General features: G+C 52.2%; 1 protein-coding gene across 1 annotated transcript in view; it reads left to right on the forward strand.

The window, feature by feature from the left end:
• Positions 1–16,832, forward strand: part of GRIN2A (glutamate receptor, ionotropic, N-methyl D-aspartate 2A) — a 319,112-nt gene that overhangs the window by 287,079 nt on the left and 15,201 nt on the right. Inside the window, exon 12 of the mRNA XM_004692131.1 lies at positions 4,953–5,140. Within this exon, the coding sequence (XP_004692188.1) occupies positions 4,953–5,140 (188 nt within the window). The remainder of the gene's footprint in view (positions 1–4,952; positions 5,141–16,832) is intronic.

A 16,832-nucleotide genomic window follows, 5' to 3' on the forward strand; every position in this document is an offset into this window, starting at 1 on the left:
GGCGCTGAACTTTCTGGGATCCGTGCAGGTGACGCCGGGAAGAGGGTCCGATCTGCCATCTTGGAAGCTGCAGCAGCTCTAAGCTGTCGGCGCGCCTGGCAGGAAACCGCTGGGCTCAAGTGGCTGGGCACGGTGACAGGGCCCTTACTTCTGCAAATATGTAGAGAGGAGGTCTCATTTCCCCCTCTCATCTGAATTGCTGCCAGTTTAAGTCACTCGCTTTCCTGGAGGGCCATAGTGGCAGGGAGAGGGGATCAGTCTCCATGCAGCTTCCTGCCGCCCGCACAGACCAGCACGGCGTCCGCTTTGGGCTGGATATTTGGAGACGAGATCATCCTTCTGCAGGGAGCGGAAGTGGCAGGGTGGGGTGTGAGGGATGATTTAGGGTTCTGTCTCCACCACCGTCCTCAGACTCAGCCCTGTGAGCAGGGCAGGAGCCGGGGGGACGAAGGGACAAAGGGGGAGCAAGGACGTTACATGGAGCAGCCTACTGGGGTGTCCTTGCCTGTGCGCCCTCAAGCACCCAGCTGACATCTGGGCTGGCCTCCAGGGCCAGCTTTTAGTCTCTGCGTTGTTCCACCCCCCAAGCTGCCGATTACCAGCGGCCTATAGATCATTCTGCTCTGCGACCTGGGCTCCAGCCCCCCCACATGCTCTTGGTGACCCTCAAGTAGCCAAGCAGCCGTGGGAAGAGACAGAGACATTCACCAACCCACCAACCTTCAAAGCTGATAGTTCTCCTCCTGGCCCCTTCCTGTTCATAGCACTGGGCCTGACATGGCCTCCCTCAACCTCCCCCCGCCCCCCGCTGTGAATTTCATCAGGAAGAGACAGAGTTGCCTCCATTTACCCTGCAAGGCTCATAGGGGCTCAGCCGGGAGTTACGCCCCGCCCTCCGCCCCCATCACCTCAGTTTCCTTCTGTTGTAATAGGGCACCCCAAATCTGTTAAAGGACAGGGGGAGATGGGCACCTCTGAAGCCCCAAACCTGCCTGTTCTACGTGGGTTCAGCCATCCACCACATCAAGTCAAAACATAGAAGACTTTAATGAAAAGGACTTTAATACAGTGAGTGTACAATACAGAAGACAAAGAATATAATTTCTAAATCAATCATCTGAAGTTCCCATCCCCTCATGGGCAAAAAAGTCCACCCAAAAGGGACTGGCCCAGAGCGAGGCCCGAAAGCTGCCACTAGACTGAAGCACCTTCTGGCCGGGACCCATGGAAAAGGGTCAGAAATGGCCAGACAAACCTGGGAGGAAAAGAGCAAAATCAAAATCCATATAAACACGGCCATAGTCACCTCCCTGCAGGTCTCTCACCCACATCTGCCTTAGCCAGCCCAGAGTCAGGAAACAAGCACAGCTTCTTCATCACACGCTCGCTGCTCCATGTGGCTTCCTCGGGTCTCCTTCTGGCTCCATCCTGCTTCCTTCTCTTCTTCTCTCTCCTGCTTCCTTCTCTTCTCCTTTTTCTCTGCTCAGCTCCACCCTCATGGGTGGGGCAGGGAACCTGGAACTTCCCCTTTTCCTAGGGACCCCCCTGTCACACTGGCGGCAGTGTGTCCGTGTGACACAGGAGCATCGTCTTGAAACCTGTTTGTAAAACACTGATGTGAAGAGCTGTGGGACCGCTCTGGGTTGGCCTCCGGGTCGTCAGATTTCCGTCCCAGAGCGCACGTGTGTCCGCTGGGGACAGTTCCACCAGGCGCTGGCTGCCCCTTGCCGCGACCTGGGGATGCCCCCCCCCCGTGTGCACACGTGTACTGATGTTTACTTTGTGGGGGGGGGGATGCAGAGGAGAGATGTGGGGAGGCTTCGAAAGTCTTAATTAAGCCCCGGGGTCTCAGCATCTCCATGGCAACCTTGGTAGCCGCGGGCCCTCCTGCCCTCTGCCCCGACGGGGTTCTCCCGAGTCTGCACCAGGAGCAAATGGACACCAGAGAGACAAGCAGGAGCAAAGTCCAAAGCTGATAACTGACAGGCGTGTACCTGCTAAAGCACAGCAAAGGGGACCGCTTAGCCCCACTTAGGGGCGTCAAGGAGAAAGAGAGACTTGACGACACCACAGGCGAGGGGTATCCTCACTCTGACAGGAAAGTGGATGCCCCAGGGCTGAACCCGCCCCCCGATGAGACACCACCACACCGGATACTCTTCCAGGTCCTAGGAGGGGGCAGCAGCGGCTCCCCAGTTAGGAAGAGGGCAGGCGTCCCTGGGTTAAGAAAGAGCAAACCAGGCCCTCCCTGGTGGCACAGCGGGTTAAAGCACAGCACTAGAAGCTAAAGCCACTTCAGCGTGAGTTCAATACCCGCCCTGAAGGTGACCCACAGGGCGCGGCAGACCTCTCCTGACCCGCCCGCTGCTCCCCTCAGCAGTGTACCTCATCAGACAGCCCCTTCTCCTCCCCGCCCTGACTCTGGTGAAGCTTCTCACCATCTCTGCACCTCTGGCTTGCACCCCAGTTCTGTATGAATAAATAAATAAATCTTAAAAAAAAAAAAAAAAGAAAGAAAGAAAGAAAGAACGAACAACGAACGACTCAGCCCAGAGAACAGCTTGTCCCTCACTGGTCTTTAAATAGTCAGTCTCCTTCGAGCGATGGGGACAGACCCCCCGGGGCTCCTGGGCCTCGGTTGACCTCTCATTCCAGCATCAAGGTGAAAAGCCTGCCTGCCCTTTAGGGGAGACCAGCCCCACAAACTCATCAGGAGCACAGAGGCCACGGTGGCCTGAGCTTGTCAGGTCCCAGCGTCAGCCTCAGCCTCCTCCCACACAGGGGGCCAGCAATCCAGAAGGAGGTGGTTGCCTGCCTCGTCCCAGTCTAGACGGGGCCCGCGCCCTCCCCGGGACCCCTCCCCTGCGGTCACACACCAGGCCCTCTCGACCTTCTCGAAGCTGCATCTGTGTTTCGGGAGCCTCAGCCTGCTGCTCCAGAGAGGCTGTTTCTGCTCGAGCTGTCAGCACTGGAGGTGTCCGTACATCAATGCCCAGGTTTTCCGATCCGCTGGGGTGATCTGATCCCCTCTGATCCTCTCTGAGTAGCCACCCATGTCTCAGCTCCTGCAGCCCAGGGAGAGAAGCTTTAGTCTCTGTGAAACAAACCTTGCAACATTCCCCCCCCCCATCTCTAGCCATTATGGAGCAAACAATTAAAATGAAGAATGCAGCTGTAGCCCCCAAATAGCTCTGTGCCCACAGGGAGCCCTTCAGCAGCTGTCCCGGAATGGATGTGGCGTTTACATCCTCTCCCTGCCATTTTTATTTTTCTTTGCTTCACTGTCTTATGTTTTCTTGCTAGAGAAAGAGGCAGTGAAGTCTAGAAAGTGCCAGGAAGTTAGTAACCTTCGATTTAGGCTTCTCCCCTGTTCTAGAGAGGTGACATCCATCTCCACGGCCAAGGGTGACCAACTCTGTCTTCTCAAATAACTTTAAAGCCCAGAAGCCCTGCAGCGGCCGTGATGAGGGGTCTGGTGGTCACTTAGGCCCGGTGGGCCAGGAGGGTGCTGACGAGAGGTGTGCAGAGGGCTTCTGAGGTCGGAGGCTATTCCAGGTTGTGACCTTCAAGGAGATGGCAGGGACGTTCAGCGCGTGAAGCTTCCTTGTGGGTGTGCCACCTCAGTGAAGGAAATACGTCAAGAAGGAAAAGCACTGTGATTGTGGATGTGGAGATGTGGCCACTCTGTGGTGGCATCTGATTGGGGAGCTATGAGAGCCGATGTGGTTGCGAGCCACAGCACGTGGGCCAGTCTGGTTTTGTGGTTCTTTATTGGCACAGAGATTATCGGAACCGAGCCTGCCCGTTTATGTCTTATCAGAGGCAGGCTCTGATAAGCCTCCCACAGATTGGCCCCCTTGGGCTGCCGTCGTCAAGAGCCACAGACTGAGAGGCAAAGTCTGACCTCCCAGGTCTGGAGGCTGGAGGCCTGAGGTCAAGGTGTCCGCAGGCCGGGCAGGTGTCTGCAGGTGTCTGAGGGTGCTGGGGAAAGGTGGCCCCAGGCTTCTCCCAGCTCTGGCTGTGTCAGCTGGTGGCAGCTGAACTCAGCCTCCACCGGCCACAGGACCTGCGCCCACCTACCCACTCACTCACTCACTACATCTGCAGACTCCCGATCTCCGAGTAAGGTCATGTGCTGAAGTCCTGGCAGTTAGGACTTCTGCATATCAGTTGGGGGGCGCAGGGGGGGGGCACAGTTCGCCCCAAGGCAGGCTGCACCAGCAGAGCTAAGTAGCTGCCGCAGTGGTCTGGATGACCCACAGCATCTGAGCAACTTGCCGTCCTGCCTTTACAGAAAAAGCTCGCCAGCCCCTGCGTTCACAGATGGATGTGCACATACATCATTGGGCATACAGACGTGTGTGGGTGCATGAACGGGAAAAATTGGAAGATCATCCACCTATATATTCAGGATTTGCCTCCAAGTTGTGGAATTATGGGAAATTTAAATTTTATTTTCGTTCTCAGTGTTGCGTACATAGAAAATCTAGACAGGGTTTCTGAAATTCAGTAGGTATTACCTGGCTGTGCTGTAACTAAGCTGTGAACCTGTCTCTCTGGGGGGGAAGCTGCCCCTCCCCCTGCGCCCCATGCCCTTCCTGCCCCCAACCACCAGGCTCTCCTGTCCCTTAAGAGGTGAGCTGGCCCCAGTGCAAACCTCCCTAACTGGGCCGCCGTCCCCGCTGTCAGAGCGCTAAGGACAACACTTTGCGAATCAGCAAACTGTGTTTACTCACTTGGGCATAGGATTCTTCGTGTCTTTATTTAGCTGCCTCTTGTAACTTGGAGAGAAAAGGTTCCAGCTTTTCTCTCTTCATTAAAAATAGATCCTTTCACGACAAGGGGATGGAGCGGCTGTGAGTCACCGTCTCCAGCCTGCGAGGTCGGGTCAGGCTCCCGAGCTGGGCCCTGGGCTGCCCCCCACCACCCCTGACCCTGGCTCTGTCTTGCAGGAAACTGGACGCCTTCATCTACGACGCGGCCGTCCTGAACTACAAGGCCGGGAGGGACGAGGGCTGCAAGCTGGTGACCATTGGGAGCGGCTACATCTTCGCCACCACTGGCTATGGGATCGCCCTCCAGAAGGGTTCCCCTTGGAAGAGGCAGATTGACCTAGCCCTGCTCCAGTTTGTGGGTGATGGTAAGACCTGGGGTGACCCCTGTATTGGTGGGACAGGCGCCCCCCTCACTGTCTCCTGACTGGCTTCCCGATGGGTCTGCGGATGACGAGTGTGCTCGCTGGCAGTATTTGCTGAATGTTCATCACCCGACGCCGGGTTCTTGGGCTGCTTATAATGGAAACCAATTCTAGGCAACCGAGTTTTAAAAAGGGATTTATTTTAAGGATGCAGAAGCGTCTATCTCAGTGAATTGAAGAACGAGTTGAGGACATAGGTTCAGAGATAAAAGCAAGAAGCAGGACAGCCCTGGGGTCAGCAGGGGCAGTCCCCTCCCTAGGACGCTGGCAGTGCCTGGGGCTCCTGACGGTCACGCTTGGGAGGCCGCTTGCCCGTGGCATCTGGAGGTGCAGGCCAGTGAGGAGGGATGCTGACCAGCCTGTCACAAGGCCTGCGACCCAAACCCAGAACTGCCTGACCCCCCCAGTGCCACAGAGCTGGGATTGAGGAACCCCAGCTGGCTCGAGGGCAGTGACAGAGCGTGACCAGGGGGTAAGGCGCCCCGGTCTCTGTTCTCCAAATTCTACATTTCCAATTCCGGAGGGAGGATTCTTGAAGCACTTGGGGGTCAACCACTCTTTCCTGGACCCACAGGAATGACTAAGTGGCAGTTACGTCATCCCAACCTAATAGCCCTTGGTAGTATCCCGAGCGCTGCTCGTCTCCAGGAAAGGGAAGGGAGACCCCATGGATCTCCAGGAATGCCCACGCCAGGCACTTACCACCCAGCAAGGTGTTTTCCCTACTCGGGCTGGCAGCCTGGGGCGGCGAGGAACGGCCCGTGGCTCTGTCTCTGTCTCTGTCTCTGCCTTCTGCCCTTCTCCACTTGGCCGCTGGTGCCCTCGCCTCACCCTACAGTTCTGGGGGCCTGTGATGGTTCCTCTGGCAGGTTGGTTGCCCAGTGAACCCCAACACTGAGATGGAAAAGTAAAGGTGGTTGGGTTGGTATGAACCAACTGCGAGAGCTCAGAGCACACGCCAAAGCTGCATTTAAGAACATTCCACGGCAGTTCCATAATCCCCCACCCCCTGTGCTGGAGAGGCAAACCTTGCAGCCAGCACCATCAAGGGCAGTGGTGGAGTGGGCGGAGGGTGGCGCTTAGGCTCGGTGTAGATCAGAACAAAGTGCATGATGCCTTGCACTTCTCTCTCTGTTCCCCAAATTAAACTAGCTTTTCCCAGTGCCATCATCTAAATGTGTTTTATATTTAACTCCCGAATGAGAGCATCTGATTCTTTGAATTCTCCAGAGGACGTTTGTACCTTCCTTGACTCACGGCGATGTTCTTCACGGGGCAGCCAAGAACGTGGGTGGGCTTGGCCAGGGTCTGGCAATAAGCACTGTCCGTGTTCCCAGGAAGGCAAGCTGAGGGGACTCTGCCTAGGCTGGGCCATGGGCCTCCTCCCCACTGCAGTCTGATGGTCAGCTGCGTGGCTTTCTCTCCTCGTGGATTTGTTCTGAGGCTGGAGGGCGGCAGGAGTGGCTCTTTCCCTGGTTGTGTCAGAGTGCAAACCTGCACATGCACAGTCCCAGTCAGGGTCCCATTACCCTTCTGCCCAAGGCAAGTTGGATAGCCAGGTCCAAAGTCAAGGGCCTGGCGTGTGCACTGGCTTTTACCAGAGGAGTTCTGTGAACTAAGGCTGTGCTAACAGTGAGGGTGAGGAATTGGGACAGTTGTATTTCCAGCCACGGTGGTTATCTTAGCGCCACTTCACGGGACAGATTACTCAGCAAATGAGTCTTGTTTCTGATAGTAAATAGCACAGAATCTTGGGTATAACCGGTCATGACGGAGTGAAGCATTAAATGGATAACTAAGCACATGGACGAATGATTAGTCTTGGGGGGGTGTGCATTTCATTTGCTAGGAACTTTGAAAGTGATTGGTAACTGTCAGGTAAGTGGCTTTTGCCATCGCTGGCCCTCTTGCCACAACTATTATGCAACAGCTACACTGCCAGTCACCATCCTGGGTGCTTTCATGCTTTCTTTAATATCTGTAGCAATCCAATTACGTTAAATATTGTGTATTCCCACTTTACAGAGGAGGAAACCGAAGCTCAGTGAGTGAGTTTGAGTCCCTTAGCTAGTCAGGGGCAAAGCCTTTAGTTAAGGGGTCAATTTAGTAAGACTCCTTTTTCACTGGATCCTCAGAGATGTGTATCAACATTGGCTGAGGAGGAACTTGAGATTTATAGACCTGTAAGAAGAAGGAACAATTAGTGCCGGTCTTAGCTAATCGATTGCCCCATTATAAATACTTCTGTGCTTACCTTTCATAGCCTTAGTTTACTCAGGTGTGAATGAATACAGAAATATTTGCCTGATATCCTTGGCGTAACAATAAAGTGAGAGAATGCTGGTAGAGATTATCTTAGCACAGTGCTACAACATAGAAATGATTCCATAAATCACCACCACCAACAACAACTGCATCACACCTCTCATCAACACCACCACTGCATCACAACTGCCATTACGAACACCACCACTGTCACCACCAATCCAATCACAGTCATCACCATTGTCACCATGATGCTCATATCATTACCATATGAGCCGCTGATTGTCACCACGGTCACATCATTGCCAGTATCATCACCACGCTGCCACCACTGCCTGCCCTCACCATCATCATCAACACCAGCACCCTTATCTGCAACAATGCGTCATCCTCCTCCTCCTCATCACATCATCATTGTCCATCCTTAGCTCTAGTATTCAGCCAGGCTTAGTTAATATCACATTGGCAATACTATGGTCAAGTTAATATCATGGACACAACCTTTGTGGAGCTGAATGGAGAATTTCCTTCTTGTGATAAATTAAAGTAAAATCAGTCGAGTGTTCTAGAGAACCCCTCGATTCTCATAGATGGGTTCTGTGCTGGCTCATTGCTTTCTTGGTCAGACTGTTGGGATTGGGGAGCATGTCTCAGCTCCATCTTTGGAAGCCATGTGGAGGCAAAGACACGGGAGAGAAAATGGTGTTGCTCCAGGGGGCATCTTAAGATAATCTTCCCGGAAAGCCATGTCCAATTCTGAATGTCTCTCTAGGAGTAAATACATGAATTAACGCAGCTGCATAAATATTTCACTTATCTTATGCAGTTTCAGCAGGATTAATTATGCTCTAAAATTAGACCTGCAAAGAGCACAGTGCTGAGCAATACCTAATTATTATTCATCCTCCAGAATGGAGTGTTTATCTCTTGTTATAGAGTAGCTTCGGTGGACGATTACAAGTCTAATGAGTGTCAAAAGCATAAAAAAATTTTCCTAATGAGCTGTGTAAATATAACCTTTCAGTAGAGTGTTTGATTATTGGAGGAACTTCTTACATGAAGCCTCCCAGGCATTTCCCTATGAAAAGCATGACTGAGCTGCCCTAACCTGCATGGGATCCCATGAAGACTTTCCTTGCCTCTTCCTGCCCGACTCTTGTGTCCTTCCTGAAGAAGTGGAGTGAGTGCACCGTGGGAATCTGGGGCTGCAGGTTGGCCAGTGCTCATATTCATATGCTCACCGTGGGCCTGTGTCTTGGGTAGGAGAGGCCATGGCCACGAGCAACATGAAATATACCAGTTGCTTGCTTTTAATGGAAAAATAAAAGGACAGGATGAGTCATAAAGAAAACAAGTGAGGTTTGGACAAAGAATAGATTGCACTGGTGTTCACAGAGCCTCATTCATTTACTCACCCAGCAACCAGAGAGCATCTATCAAGCATCTGTATCTCTGTGGCACCTACAAGTTAGCACGTGAGTGAGAACATATGGACTGAGCAGTTCTGGGACTTAAATTTCTGTCTTCACAGGGGAGTTTGAACAGCGATTTCCTTCGTCCCATCAATCTCATGGATCTTTGATTTTTTAATGTGTTTTTGAGACTTGAAGAGATAGAAGGAAGATCACAGGGAGGAGAAAGCCCTTCTGGTGTAAGTAGCGAGGCCAGCAAAAAGACATTGAGGGGAACAAGACTGTAGAATTATATTTTTCAGAGGCAAGTGATGCTGAGAAAAGGGAGAAAATACTTGCTTTTGGGCTCCTGCTCAGTGGCCCAGCACCCTTGCAGGTGCACAGCTGTGTCACCCAGGAGCTGAGTGACATCATGCAATACCTGCAGCACAGCCTGTGGCTTCTGCCTTGCAGACCAGGAAGATGGGGTTCAGTTGGGCTCGCGAGCAATGGAAGAGTTCGCACGCCAAGCGCTGGTGTGAACCCAGGGATCATGTTAAGACACAGACTCTGTTTCATTGGGCTCGTGAGCAATGGAAGAGTTCGCACGCCAAGCACTGGTGTGAACCCAGGGATCATGTTAAGACACAGACTCTGTTTCAATGGGCTCGTGAGCAATGGAAGAGTTCGCACGCTAAGCGCTGGAGCGAACCCAGGGATCGTGTTAAGACACAGACTCTGTTTCAGCATGTCTGGGGAAAGGCCTGGAGTTCTGCATTTCTAATAAGTTCCCTGGCGATCCTTGTGCTCCCCATCTCTAGGACACAGCCCGTGCAGATTTTTATGGAGACAAAAATTGAATCAAGTTGATCGGACCCCGGCTCTGATTGTCTTTCAACTTACCAACCCCTGGAAGAATCCCCCAGCCACCCCCACTCCAAAGAAAGAACCCCAACAACAAGAAACAATTAATCTCCCTCCTTCTACTTTGTCCAGTTTTCATGGCTGTTAACTTATTTAAACTCAGAAATGCCTTACTTGTCTCCGGTATCCAGTTTGAGTTCATTGAATGAATGAAATTAGACAAGCACATTTGTTATGTTTTCGTTATTCATAGGATGCATACCTTCACCCACAGCTACAGAGATTCCACATGTGATATCCTTTAAGAGTGTAACGCATTTCTCTCTCGTATTAGTATTGTATTATTAGAGTGGCCAACTTAGCCCATTTCAATGGGACTCTCGGTTTTAAATCTGACCCTGTATTATGAGTTGCCTACTTTTGGGGGTGAGCGCATGGCTTCTGGAGCCCGGGGACCTGCACACTGCCAGCCAGCGTAGAGAGCATATGTGTATGATTGACAACGTTCTTTGTGTTTCTAATTGGGATTTTTGCAGGTTGCTTTGGACACTGAATGGGTTGCTACCCTGGTCCAGCTTCCCAGCCTAGTGTCTTTGGGCTGAAGTTAGTCTCAGGGAACGCTGAACACCCCACAGCATGGCTGGTTGATCCCCTCTCTTCCTTGAGCTGGCTTAGGGCTAGCATGGCGATGTGGGCTGGGGAACACACTGAAGTCCCCAAAACTACATATTCCAGCTGTCTGCAATATCTAAAATCCATGCATGTGAAGTTTGATTTAGAAAAACAGAATTTTTCCTTGAAAACTGCCGGCCAGAGTAGAGGGTGCATGCATGTGTGTGCATGTGTGTGTGTGTGTGAGAGAGAGAGAGAGAGAGAGAGAGCCCAAGTTCTTTGTGCATCTAATCAGGATTTTTGAGACTGCGCTGGGCCACTGAACGGGCAGCCTTCCTCTATACTCATTTCTGGATTTGACATCTGACCCAGCCTTCCATGAAGACCACATGAAAGACCCACCACAGCTCTGAACTTCCCTGCACATTGTGCCCTGGGCCCACCACGGTGTGCGGCCTTCAGCACAGCAAGCTGGTGAAGGAGTGAGAGGGAGAGGGCGCAGCGGCCTCCAGCCTGCAGGCCCTTGGACAGGGTCTCGAGCTCCGGTTGGCTCATTTTACAGCTCTCTGGAGTTGTTCAGGGACTGGGTGTCGCCGTAGAGAAACCGGCCTAGGCCTCGTGCTCATCGGCGCCTGCCCACTGTGCCCCGTGCTCCTCTGTGAGCCCCGCAAGGGCATGCTGTCAAGCCCACTGACTGCCTGGCCCACGCCACCCACCAGGCTCACATGGAGCTTGGTGCACAGTAGGCACTCGAGACATGAACTAGCGGACTTGAAACGCGACAGACACACTTTGACAGTGCTTATTTCAGGCTGTTTTCTCTGATGAAGGGGTGCTGTTTTCTCTGGAAGGACATTAGGGGTCTCTAGGAACTGGGATGCCAAGCAGGCACTTTTTAAATTCCTGCCCAATCTGACACTCTCCCCTTCTCTATCCCCCATCACTGTTGTGAGGGCCAATCTCTTGTTGTCTGTCTGGGTGCTCCTGAGGCCAAATACCTCTGTTTTACCACAAATCATCTGGGCTGGAGAGAGCCAGTGAGATCGTTCCTGGCTTTTAGAGCTGGAGCAGACTATAAATTGTTACACAGTGAGTGGTTTGTGATTAAGTGGGGAAATGAGAGAAAGTGTTTTCACCTGGGTTTGGCAAAGGTGCAGCCACCACCCAAATCCAGCCACTGCCTGTTTGGAAGAATAAAGTTTTATTGAAACACAGCCATGCCCACTCACGGGGTTGGGGAGGGGGGGTGTTCTGCCTATCACAACCTTCACCTGCTGATGGCAGATTGGGGTGAGGGTGACAGAGACCTTAAGGTCCCCTACAGAGCCCCCAGTATTCACTCCTGGCCCCTTCCTGGAAGGGCATGATGTCCCTTTCTCCTGGGTTACCTGACAAGGGTTGAAGGACATAGAAGACTGGACTCCATGGGGGTCCCAGTCCTCCAAAGGGAGTCGGATGGAAGCGAGCGAGGGGGGGTCTATGAAGACAAGAAAAAGAGAAAGCTGGGGGAGACGATGATGAAGGAAGAGAGAGGAGAAAAGGGCAGTCCACATGAAAGGGAAGGGGGAAGAGCGACAGAAAGGGACAGACTAAGAGGAGGAGGAAGAAAGGGACACGTTAGGCGAAGCAAGGGGGCAGTGGGCAGGAGAGGCCAGTGTGCCGGGACCACCAGCAGCACTCGTCCAGCCGAGCCACTGCTGGAGCGCAGGTGACACTGGGGAGTGGGCGCCTTCGCTGCCCACCTGGGCTTCGGGGCTGAGCAAGCCACAGACTGCTGCTGACTCGCCCTGCGGGGAGATGTTGCACCTGGCTCCCGCTGGCTTCCCCTGTCTGCTCTTGTTCGTGACATAGGTCCTGTGTCCTCAGATGACCCAACAATACCAGAGCAACCAGCAGTCTCAGACCAGTTAAAGCAGCAAACACCAAAGTAAGGATGGGGGCGGGTGGAAGGAGGTGCTGAAGACCCCCGGGGAGGCTACTTTTCATTGCTGCACTCAGTCACTCCGCTGTTACCATCATGACTGCTGTGCTCACAGACACTCACCGAGAATGAGCCTGGTCAGCGTCATCTGCCCCTTTGTACGGATTTATTTCGTGGCGTCCCCATCCTGATGGGTTGGCATGAGTAGCAGTGACTGATCCCTGTTACAGAGAGGAAACCAAGCCACAGGAAGGTTACGTTGTGTGTCCAAGGGAGTAAGGGGCGTGCTGGGCGTGGTGCTAACCCCACCGCCAGGGAGTGCTGCTTCCCTGGGCATCTGATCAGCAAACGTCTCACCTGGAAAAGGGCGAGGCTGTGCCTTAGAGGCAGGTAGGCTTCAGATGAAGTGTCCCTCACCTGTTGCTGAAGAACCACATGCAGGGGGCGCTGGGCAGAAAACCTGGCAGCTGAAGCTGGGCGAGAAGGGAATCCCGCTCTGGCTTCCACAGCAAGGAGTCTGGTCCGCACCCCAAGACAGGCACCCCAGAGCAGACCCAGACTAAGTCTTGAGGTCACTCAACCCTGGCCCTTTGGGGAAAACTTGGGACCCAGAAACCAGAGATGAGAAGGAATGAAATCGGGACAGAATGTAATTACAAGGGGGCAGATGTTTGGCCTCGATACAGGACGGCCTCTCCAGGTCCACGAAGACCGGCTTGCTTTGCCTGCTCCCCACAGAGCTCCTGGAGCCTCATAATCCCGGCGTTTCACGCAGTGATTGTTTCTTACTAAACGTGTTTTAATCAAATCGAGACTTCAAAGGCAGAAATCATAGTTTGCGCTGAGCCAGGCTGCTTTGAAGTCACCAACTTTCTAATCAGGACAGGAGCTGTGGCTAGAGGCCCCAATTTATTCATTCATTTGTTCATTCACTTACTCTTCCTCCAGACAGTCATTCAACAAAAAATAACCAGGCAGCTCTCTAAGCCTCCTGCTCTCTGTCCCTAAATACTCACTGTATCTCCAGGGAGGCCCCAACACTTCTGTGTCTATCAGACTCACTTGGGGAGCCTGCGGAAAACAGAGATACTGAATTTTCACCCCATTTTTATATTCTTGTGGAGTGACTCTAATAGACAATGATTGTTAAGAGCCGCTCTTTAGAATATGAGTATTTAGCATTTGGGGCACCCTACTCTTTGATGGACAGCTGCTGGGGACCAATGACCACCCACTTGGGGCACGTGAAATATAGTCGTGGCTCTGGAATTTGTTCACCCTCCTTCCTCAGGCCTCCTCATCAAGGCTGCACACCCAGGGCCTAGCAGCTAGTGCTTCTGGGAGGTCAATGATAGGACGGTGTCAGCCCTTACAGTGACCGCAGCAAAGAGCGAGGGAGCCCGGCAGGCTGGATGCATGGCCCAGCCCAGGGGGCTTGAAAGTCAGGCTTTTCCATGCAGAGAGGGACAAAATAGACAGGAGCATGTTTGTCACTTGCAAAGATTTCTCCATTGTCTAGAACAGTAGTGTTACGGATGCAGCAGGCAAGACCGGAAGCCCATTTGGACAGAGACTTGAGCACAAGCTTCTGTTGACAGGACCTGGAGCCAGATTAGGTCTGGGCGGCCCTCCCGGACCCTCACACATGTGCCTGGGCTTCTTTCAGAACCGGCAGGGAGTGATGGGGTGGCCTGTGGATTTTATTTGCGCCCCTGCTCTAGGTGGATGGCTTCCATGCACACAAACCTCATTCACACACAAAATGGCAGCCTTGGTGATGTGTCTTCCCAAGGGGGCGATGATGAATGAGCATATCGATGTCCCAGCTACTAAGTCACATTGACCCTGCTGTGACCTCTGAAACATCCAGGGCAAACTGCTCATTCAGAAGTGAAATGTTTTCCAGGGAAGAAATGTGTCAGTCCTGAGCAGAGATCAGCAATAAAGAGCTTAGCGGCTGCTTCATTGGCCTGTGACCAGATGGTACCATAAAAATTAGACTTGTTTATCTCCCTCCTAATTTTAACTAGAGACATATTTGGAATAATAGTGAAACAGTACTTACTCAAGAAACAGATAAAGCCCATAAATATCCTGGAGCACCACTGAGCCCCCCTCTGTGTCAAAGCTCTGAGGGTTTTCATCTGCCGAAGTTCGGAGCAGATTCCCGATCGGCCCCTCGAGATCCAGCTTCAGAGAGTTTATTATCAGTCTGACACCAGGATGAGAACAAGGTCAGCGATGCCAAACTCGTGCCTGAGAAGCAGTGAATCGCTCAAAGCAGGAAAAAGTCAAATGGCACAAGAACCGTGAGTGCTGGAATAAGACATAATGGATGGCTTGCTGTAAGTCAAATGCTGGTGTCACAGCGCTGCAAGGGATTTAGAGGCTGGAGCAGCGGCCCCAGACCCCTCTCTGGCTGCATTTTTAACCCACTTTCATTTGGACAGGCAGTAGGATCTCTACATAAAATCACCTCAGTCTCTGCTGCCTGCACGTAATTGCTTTTCATTCAGCTGTAGTCCTGCGCCTTGCTACGTGCAGACACATTTCTTTAAATAACTTGAATGATGGTTAAATGCCCCATAATATTTCCACTGTGTTCGCTTACCATTATATCTTCAACATTTTCTCATGTGGTCACAACACCTGGCCTTCACATCATGCTAATTTTTTGCATAAGACGTCATCATCATTCACGAGGCATAACTCATTATCGTCCTTATGTTAAACACTCAGGGATGGAAGAGACCCCTTTGTGATTGATGTTTCCTTTTGATTTGCCTATTTGGTTGTTTGTTGTTGTTGTTTTAGATGTATTTATTTATGCATACAGAACTGGGGTAAAGGCCAGAGGTGCAGGGGAGAGAGAATTCACCAGAGACAGAGTGGAGAGCAGAACAGGCAGATCGACAAAGTACACTGCTAAGGGGAGCAGCGGGGAGACAGGAGAGGTCTGCTGTGCCCTGTGGGTCACCTCCAGGGTAGCTGCACTGAAGCAGCTGAGCGGCTGCAGCCAGCTTGCAGTGCTGCGTCCTAACCCTTTGTGTCACCAGGGGGGGCCCTGATTAGCCTATCAGTAAGGAAAGCTTCAATGCGGAATTTGAAGGGTTAGTGGTGCTAAAGATCTCTGGAGATCTTGGTTAACAGGGGGATGTGTACACTCAAAAGCTGTTCCCACTTGACAAAACTACTACTAGTGAGTGAGTCATTGTACAGTTTGACACAGCCGCAGCACCGGGCGTTGTGACTTGTGCGCCGCTGTACAAGGTGTGTTGTGCTAGCTGTGGGTCGCCCAATTTGAATTCTTTTGAATACTAGAGAAAATGAAAACCCAAAACCCGAGTTGTCATTTGTCCTATTTTGACCACTTAGCCTTTTTTATATAAATTCTAATGAACATTTTTACATGTCTCAGTAATTTACTAAAATTGGTTGTAATAGCTCGTGTGAAATGTTCTAAATGTAGCAGCATGGGGTATAGTTACAAAACCAGGCTTTGGACTCCAATAGAAGAACTGGTCTTTACAGGAAGGGGAGCCAGAGGCCCCTCAGGTCTGAGCTCACCCTCCAACACTGTAGTGCACAAGCCCAAGGGGGCCAGGCGCTGCCCACTGCTGCACCCACTGGGAATCACAGGGGTGGACCAAAGGGGAAGGGAAAGGGCCCTTGGGTCCTTCGGCCAAGGTTGAGGAGAGGACTCCGAGACACCCTGAGGGCAGGCGGAGGGGTCAGTCACTGACGAGTTCAACAGCAAGAAAGAGCGTGTGTGGGGGGGGGGGTTGTCTGGGTGTGAGAAATCTCCTGAGCGGTCAGGGCTTGGGAGACAGGTGTTAGGGCTGGGCTTTGAGAGCAAAGGGATTGACCTTCTCTGGCTGAGAAAGCAAGAGCAGTGGACTTGGCCAAAGCCCATTTGTCCATCGAAGTGTGGTCATTTGATTAGCAAGACCTGTGTTTTACATGTTTGTCTGCGCTGACTACTCTTGCACACTTTGGGGGCAGGCAGGCATATATTTCTCTGGCCATGTACCCACTGCAGGGTCAGAGCAGGTGCATGGGTTTGGTTTCAGTGGAAGCCTGCAGTTTTCGGAAGCGCTCTGGCGATTCACATTCCCACCACCAGAGCCCGCGGCTCCTCTAAGCAGGCTTGTATAACTGAACTCCAGGTGAACTCATCAGTGGCTGTGGGGTTGGAATATGTTTTATGATCCTAGTTTAGAGATCCACATTCCATCCCTGGCTTCCTTATCCTGTGACCCTGGTTTATATAACCTGACCTCATTAGTAGAAAGGACCATGCTGAAAAGGACAAGATCATTAGCTGTGGCTGCCCCATTCACTTTCCTGAGCTGGAATCTGACTCTCACCAGCCCCTGGCCCGTGTGGTCCCCCCTCCTCTTCGGCCATGTTCTTACTCTCCTCTGGTGCTCCGACTCGGGATGAGGGAGAGGAGGCCAGGAGGGGCAGGGGAGTCATCAAAGAGAGGCCTGAGAGCATTCCTGGGTGATAGTCTAACCCCCCACATCACCCCCACCATTCTCTATGAAAGGAAAACTGGGTCTCCCTTCTGCGTGTGTCAAGG

This window comes from Condylura cristata, unplaced genomic scaffold (genome assembly GCF_000260355.1).
Source record: "Condylura cristata isolate star-nosed mole 26May11 unplaced genomic scaffold, ConCri1.0 scaffold00032, whole genome shotgun sequence".
Classification (NCBI taxonomy): Eukaryota; Metazoa; Chordata; class Mammalia; order Eulipotyphla; family Talpidae; genus Condylura; species Condylura cristata.